Source organism: Dryobates pubescens, chromosome 29, assembly GCF_014839835.1.
Source record: "Dryobates pubescens isolate bDryPub1 chromosome 29, bDryPub1.pri, whole genome shotgun sequence".
In the NCBI taxonomy this organism is placed as follows: domain Eukaryota; kingdom Metazoa; phylum Chordata; class Aves; order Piciformes; family Picidae; genus Dryobates; species Dryobates pubescens.
Window position 1 is genome coordinate 2,784,542 of NC_071640.1, and position 7,551 is coordinate 2,792,092.

The 7,551-nt window shown below is 55.6% G+C and overlaps 1 protein-coding gene across 1 annotated transcript in view; it reads left to right on the top strand.

Annotated features, from left to right (window-relative positions):
- Window positions 1–1,554: 1,554 nt before the first annotated feature.
- The window catches only part of RXRA (retinoid X receptor alpha), a 103,414-nt gene continuing 97,417 nt past the window's right edge, over window positions 1,555–7,551 (top strand). The window contains exon 1 of the mRNA XM_054174432.1: window positions 1,555–1,714. Coding sequence (XP_054030407.1) covers window positions 1,687–1,714 — 28 coding nt within the window. The 5' untranslated portion in view covers window positions 1,555–1,686. The remainder of the gene's footprint in view (window positions 1,715–7,551) is intronic.

Here is a 7,551-nt window from a genome sequence, read left to right on the forward strand (position 1 = left end):
CTCCCCTTAACCTCCTCTTTCCCAGGCTGAACAACCCCAGTTCCCACAGCTGCTTCTCACTTGTTCTGCAGGCCCTCCACCAGCTTCCCTGCCCTTCAAAACCTCTTCCCTGGTCGCAAAGCAGGACGGTGATCAGTGCCCTGGATCTCCTGAGCCACCCCTCGCTTCCCCCCAGCCCCACTCACTGCAGGCGAGCTGAGCTCTGCTCTGGGACTTCCTTACACCAGCAGAACTGCTTTGTAGCCGTCCCTGGCGTGGCTTCAGGCTCCTTGCATGACCTGGAAGGTGTGTGAGCAGCTGGAGCCAGGGGCTGAGGCTGTTTGTTATGCACGTTACGCTCGTCAGGAGAGAGGGTCGATGTGATGTTTAATATGCTTCATGCACAGCGGAGTGGCTTTGGTCCATCAAGTCACTAATGCATCTTCTTGATGGGCTGAGCAGTGTTTTATTAAAGCTGGGGGGTGTGCTGGGGGGGGGGGGAACAGGGTGCTAGGGGCTCAGGGTGCTGGTGGGGTAGCACCCACGGCTCCGAGAAGGAAAGAGTTTGCAGGCAGAGCCAAGAGTTATTTGTTGTGCTTCAGTTATGGGAAATGGAATAAATTTGCTGCTGGGCAACGCAGTCTGGGGTGGGGGGGGACAGAGGTTGGGGGGGTGGGGGTGGGGTTTAAGGGGGTGGAAGTTGGGATGCTGGGCTAGAGGGGGTGGTCAGGGTGCTGACGGGGTGGCACCCACAGCGCTGAGAAGGGGAGTTTGCAGGCAGAGCCAACAAATTGTTCCTTGTGCTTCATTTATAGGAAATGAAATAAATTTTGCTGCTGGGTGACATAATTCGGGGGGGGGGGGGGGGGACACGACACACACAACACACAGAGGTTTGAGGGTCTCATGGCGGGGGGAGCTTGGCAGGGTGTGGCAGCTCGGGTGGGGGGGGGGGCTGATATTTTTTCAGCATCTTTCCACAATTAATATTTCGAATGATTTTTTTCCCCTTCCCTCATCAACTTGAACATTTTCGAATGAATAAATGGAACGATTGTTGTGCGTGTCTGCGTGGTTTTTGCTGGGTTTCTCTCTCCCCCCCCCTCCCCCCCCGCCCCTTTCGGTGGGGCGGGCACCGGGCGGCGCTGCGGGGAGGGCGAGGGGGGGGGCGGTCGGTGGCTGCGGGACGGGCAGGGGGGGCGGGCAGGGGGCGGTCGGTCGGCGGCCGCGGGGCGGGCAAGGGGCGGGCAGGGGGAGGGCCTGTCGGCGGCTGCGGGGCCGGAGCGGGGCGGGCGCTGGGCTCGGGCGGTCGCTGCGGGGCGGTCGCGGCTCTCGCTCCCCCCCTTGCTCGGGGCCCCGGCGCGGAGCCGATCGCAGCCCGAGCGCCCGACTTACATTGTTGGGAGTTTGCAACAACTCCGCGGCCTCGGAGCTGCAACCTCCTCCTCCTCCTCTTCCTCCTCCTCCTCTTCTCCTCCTCCTCTCTCCTCTCCTCCTCCTCTTGGGTGGTTTTTTTTTTTTTTTAATTTTTTTTTTCCTTTTTTTTTCGCCTTATTCCCCCCCCTCCCCCCCCTCCCTCTGCCCGTTTCGCTTTGATTTCTCTCTCCTCCCCTCCGCACACCCTCTCTCTCCGTGCGTGTGTGTGTGTGTTTTTTTTTCCGCCGCCGATCTTCACCAAGCCCCTTTGGCATGAGTTAAGCACCAGCTATGGACACCAAACACTTCCTGCCGCTGGGTGAGTTTTGTTCCGAAAAACATTCTCCGTTCCTCCGGCGGGGTTTAGTTGGTGGTGGTGCTGCTGCTGCTGTTGGAAGGTGTGGGGGTGGTGGTTGGGGTGGTTAAATTAAATCATAAAAAAAAAGAAAAGAAGGATAAAAAAAAAAAAAAAAGCTCCTGACCTGCTCCCCTTCCTCCGTGTCCCCTCCAGCCGCTCGCCCCGGGGAGGCAGCGGGGGATGCGCGGAGCCCCTTCCCCCCTCCCCCCGGGGGAGGGTCCCGGCAGCCCCGGGTTTGGCGGTGGAGGGAGAGTCGGTGTCAGCGCCGGGCGGGCCTGCCCCGTGTCCCTTGCTCCCTCCGCCTGCTCTCGGTGATGATTTTGGAGTTGATTCTGTGTTTGTGGTGGGGTTTTTATTTTGTTGTTGTTGTTGTTGTTGGCGATGGAAAAAAAAGGGGGGATTGGGGGGGGGAAGGGGGGGGGATGGTTTGTTTTCAAACGGGGCAGCGGGGGAGAGCCCCCTCCCCACCCAGGGGCTAGTTCTGCAGGAGGCTTTGGCAGCTCGAAACCTTTGCTTCTCCCTCTCTTCCCCCCCCCCCCCTTCCCTCCCTCCCCTTTCTTTCGGCTTATTTTCCTTTTAAATTAATGTTTAAGAGCTTTTAAAAACAAATATTATTACTATTTTGTTGTTTATTTCCTTCTCCCCCCACCCCGAGGCGGGCTGCGGGGTGAAGCAGAACACCCTTGATCACCCCCCCCCCAGCCCCTCCACTCGCATCATCCCCACGACCCAAGGCACTGGGGAAGCCCTTTCCTTCTTCGGTTTATTTTTTAATGACGGTCATATTTAATTTCCCCCCTCCCCCCCTTCCCCCCACTCCCTTTCTACTTTTTAGATCCCTCTTTAAAACCCCATTTCCAGCCGGAGTTTTGCCATGGTTTGAGTCAAGTCCTGGCTTGTGAGAGCAAATGCCTCTTGTGTGTCTGGTTTTTTTTTGGGGGGGGGAGAAGTGATATTGCAGAGCTCAGGGATTTTTTGATTTTTGGTTGTTGTTTTGGGGGTGGGGGAGGAAAGAAGAAAAGTTTTTAGCCAAGTCCCTTGCTCCCAGCTCCCAGCCAAGCAAGCCCATGCCCGGTGGGCACCTCCACTTTGGCTTCTTTAGGCTTTAAATCAGTGCTCAGCCTCTTGCCAGCCCACGGTGATGTGTTTTGTGTCTGGCTTGCCTTTTTTTTTGGTCTTTTTTAATGGCTTTTGGGTGGGTTGGGTGGTGGTGGTTTTTTTTTTGGTGCTTTTGTCTAAGTGCTGCGATTTTAGTTGTCGCTCTCTAAGCGTGGAATAAAGGCAAAACACCGTCGCAAGGTTCCCGGTTAGCCCAGCACCTCCCTCCCCTGAACCCTGCCTGGGAGGCTTTCCAGAGCTGCTGGGGATCTTGAAGGGCTTTGGCGAGGAGAATGGGGGTCCCGTGGGCTGTAGAGCTTCAGCTGGCATCTCCTTTCCCCCCTCCCAAATCATGGTTTTGCAGTGTCCCACCTTGAATGGGCTGCCAGGTGGGGACTGCTCCCAGAGGGGGTCAACTTAACCCAGAGTTGCTTCTTGGGCTAAAAGCATCTCACCTGTAGTGTGTCCCCCCCCAGGAGAAGGTCCGCCATGCAGGTATGGGGGATCCCAAACCCCCCCACCCCCCCTCGCCCACCCCCGGAGCAGAAAGTGTTGATCCCCTGCCGCCTAGCAGCGGTTTCGTCTCGGGGGTGGCTGTGGTGAGATTTACATTTCCTTTGCTGCCCTGGTAGAAAGAGACCGTCCCTAAGCTGGGTTGAAAGGGGCAGGATCAGGCCCCCTTCCTTTAGATTCCTTGTGTTTCCTTTCAGCCTGAGCTCTCCTGTTGTGCTGTAGATGCTCACTAATACCTCCTGTTATCAGTCCTGGTGACTGTGATGGGATGGAGAGGTGGGGGTTGGGGGGGGGGGGAGCGGGTTGGTCACCTTGCTGCTGGCTTGGGTAAGGATTTTCCTGGTGGTGCAAGTGAAAACCCAACTGATTTACCTGCTCGTTTCTGAATGTATCTGTGCATTCTGGGCACCTTCTCACCATGCCATGCAGCACACTGGGAGCAGCCAGAAGGGGGGAAAAAACAACCAAGGCAGGACCCCAGGGACGGGGGATTTTAACTGCATGCTGCTGGTGTAGGAGAAAATTCAACCTCTTCTGGGAGCTGCTTGGGATGTGTGCCCTGGGTTTGTGCCTGCTGCCTGTGGTGCTGCTGCACCTAAACTTTATCCACTGATAAAGTCACTGATTGCTGGGGGGAGTGGGGAAAGAAGGGGAAAAAAATCCAAAAGGGCTTTGGTTGCAAGGTCAGAAGGTTCTGCTGGTTTTGGAGGAGGGGATCTCGGTGCTGCTCTGAGCACAGGAGGCAGGTCGAGCCTGGAAGCGTGTGTGAGGAGTCTGCAGGAGCCAGAGGAGCCTGGAGGAGCGTGAGCAGAGACCTTCCCAGTGAAACCAGAGCGGAGCTGGTGGAGCCATGGGGCCTCCCGTGTCCCCGCTTGGCAGCGTGTCAGAGCGTGCTGCCAGCCCCATCCCATGTCGTGGTTGGGAGCTGGCATTTGCAGGACGAGGGGGGGGAGAGGGAAAAAAAAACCCCACAGCCCAAGCCCGTGGAGTGTCTTTCCCTGCACGCCAGCACGGGCCCGAGCTGGGCAGCGGGGAGCAACCAGGGGGGCCAAAAATCAGGCTTGGGTCCTGGTGGGCCCCATGGAAAACCTCAGCTCAGTTTGGCCTAAAAAGGATAACCTGGTGGAGCCTCCTGGCCCTGTCCTGCCCGTGGTTAGACTCGGATAACCCTGCTGATGTCATGGGTGGAAGCGTGGCCAACGCTGGGCACTTTTAATAGTAGTATCTCATTTTCCTGCTCCCTTTGGGAGCTGCTGGCAGATGCAGCAGAGGCTGCCCATGAAGACAGAACGTTCCCAGGCCACCTTCCTGGGCAGGACGCTGCTTGCTCGGAGGCCGCCATGCCTCTGGGGACAATGGCCAGACTGGCTGGGGGGGCCTATGGGGCAAGTGTTGCATACATGCTGTGGGTGCCACCACAGCCTGGGCTGGGGTCATCAACACTTTGGGGTCCAGCAGGTGCCACTCTTAGAAGCCACCCGGGGCTGCACATCTCCCCTTGCTAGGTTGTGGACGCTCAGGGATGCCTTGCTTTCGTTCTTCTGGGGGGGGCTTTTGCTCTCCCAAGCCTCTAGGAGGAGGAAAATGACGGAAAAAGCCATTAGGCAAAGTGCTTGTGAGGCTGGGGGGAGGATCCACGTCTCCATCCTGGTGGGATGCATGTACTGAGGTCATGCTTTGCATGGGGCCAGCCTTGAATCTGCTGTGCAGACTGGGGACTTGGCTCTTTCGGGTCCGCTGCATGTTCCCAAGGCTCCTGACCACTGCAGTCCTTTCATTGCTTCGTGGTCTTCTTTGCCTATTTCCCTAGGAAGGTGGCAGCTCCTGGGGAGCCAAAGGGTGATGGTGAGCTTTGGGAACCCTCCCTCAGGGCTCAGCTTCATGGGGGAAAGAAACAGTTAATGGGTGTCTGAGGCTGGTGCTTCCCTCTCCCGGAGGTCAGTTCACCAGGTTGCAACCTCTGTGAGTCCTTCTTCCTACCCTTGCAGCAGTGCCAGGGCCAGCTGCAGCTGCTCAGGATGTGGGGTGAGGACTGGCCCTGCATGGCCCTGCTGGGGCTGGAGCAGGAGGGTTTCTGAGGAAAGCATCAAACCAAACCCCTGTGACCAGCTAAAGGGGGAACAGCCTGCAACATGGGGGCTGCTTTGGGTGGAAGAGAGAGTGTAGGAGTGTGAACATCCCTGAGACGTCTCCATCCTGCATCTGTTGGCTTTGCTGCTGGGAAAAGGCTGGGATGAACCTGGATACTGTGCAAAGCCCAAGACAGGTTGGTGGGAGCCCATGTTGGGGTTGAAACCTCAGTGTGATCCTCACCTGTGCTTCTTGTAGCTGGTAGGAGAATCATGGAATTGTCAGGGTTGGAAGGGACCTCAAGGATCATCCAGTTCCAGCCTCCCTGCCATGGGCAGGCACATCTCACACCAGATCAGGTTGCTCACAGCCACATCCAGCCAGGCCTTAAACCCCCTCCCTGGGCAACCTGTTCCATAGGGAGTAGAAAGTCACAGAATCACAGACTCACCAAGGTTGGAAGAGACATCAAAGATCATCAAGTCCAACCTCTCACCACAGACCTCATGACTAAACCATGGCACCAAGTGCCACGTCCAGTCCCCTCTTGAACACCTCCAGGGATGGGGACTCCACCACCTCCCTGGGCAGCACATTCCAATGGCTAACAGCTCTCTCTGGGAAGAACTTTCTCCTCACCGCAAGCCTAAACGTCCCCTGGCGCATCTTGAGACTGTGTCCTCTTGTTCTGGTGCTGGCTGCCTGGGAGAAGAGACCAACCCCCAGCTGGCTACAACCTCCCTTCAGGTAGTTGTAGACAGCAATAAGGTCTCCCCTGAGCCTCCTCTTCTCCAGGCTAAGTCCTCTCAGAACCACCCAGAGTCAGAGAATGTCAGGCGTTGGAAGGGACCTCCGGAGATCATCGAGTCCAACCCCCCTGCCAAAGTCCTGAACGATGCCAAGTAGCGCTGCCTGCCTCAGCAACCCCTGTGAAGAAGGAGGAATCCTCTGGATTCCATCTGGAGGAGGTGGATTCCATCTGGAAGCTGCTGGCTGGCTCCATGGGGCTGCTCGAGACGAAGCCTTGTTGCGTCCCGCTCTCTCTTGCTGAAGCGTAGAGCGGGGCTCGACCTCTCCCAGCTGACATGTGCTAAACAAGCTGGGAAGGCATTTTTTTTCCCTTGGCCTTTTTTTTCCCCTCCTCTCTTCAGTCAGAATCTGAGGCTGTGACACTTAAACGAATCCTTTGAGGGTCCCTGACTCTGCTCCACGTCGTCCTGCTGCGTTGGAGCCGTTGGTGTTTTTTTGTGTTGAGGGTATTTTGTTTATTTAAAAGAGAGCTGGTGGTGGAAAGGGGGGAGGGGGGAGAGGAAAAGGGGGGGGGGACAAGAAAAGAGCAAGCCACAGAATTTGAGTTATTCCTTGCAAATATTATTATTGGCATTTTGCTCCTGTTGAGGAGAGAGAGAGTGAGAGAAATAAAACTGGGAAAAAAAAAAAATCAAGAGGAGAATCAAAACATTTCGCTGGAAAATACACCCTGGCTTCATCCCACCCGTGGCTTGGAGGAGAAAAATAGCTGTTTATTAAGAAATGGGTTAAAAATAGCCTCTTTTTTGGGGGGGGTAAAATGTTGTTGTTGTTGTTGTAGTATTGTTGTTAAGGAGCAGGGCTGGATTCCCATATGGCAGGGCTCTGCCACCCTGGCTGTGTTTTGGGTCCTCTTTGGAATTGGTCTAGGGGGGGGCAAGGAGGAAGCAGCCCCAGCAGCGGAGATGTGGATGCTGTGGGACAAGGGGCTTGGGTTTGGGGTGGTCTTTGGTTGTGCTTCTTGCGTGGGGTGCACGTGAGCATCTCGGTGTGTTTTGGAGGGGGTCGTGTGGGAGCAGAGCGTTTCCCTGAGGCTGGTGGCTGCCTGAAGTCACCAAATGACTCTTGTGCAATAACTATCCCTGCCTGAAATCACCAAATCATTCCTTTGCTATACAAATATCCCTGCTTGAAATCACCAAATCATTCTGTTGCTATAAATATCCCTGCTTGAAATCACCAAATCATTCTGTTGCTATAAATATCCCTGCTTGAAATCACCAAATCATTGTTTTCCTATAAATATCCCTGCTTGAAATCACCAAATCATTGTTTTCCTATAAATATCCCTGCTTGAAATCACCAAA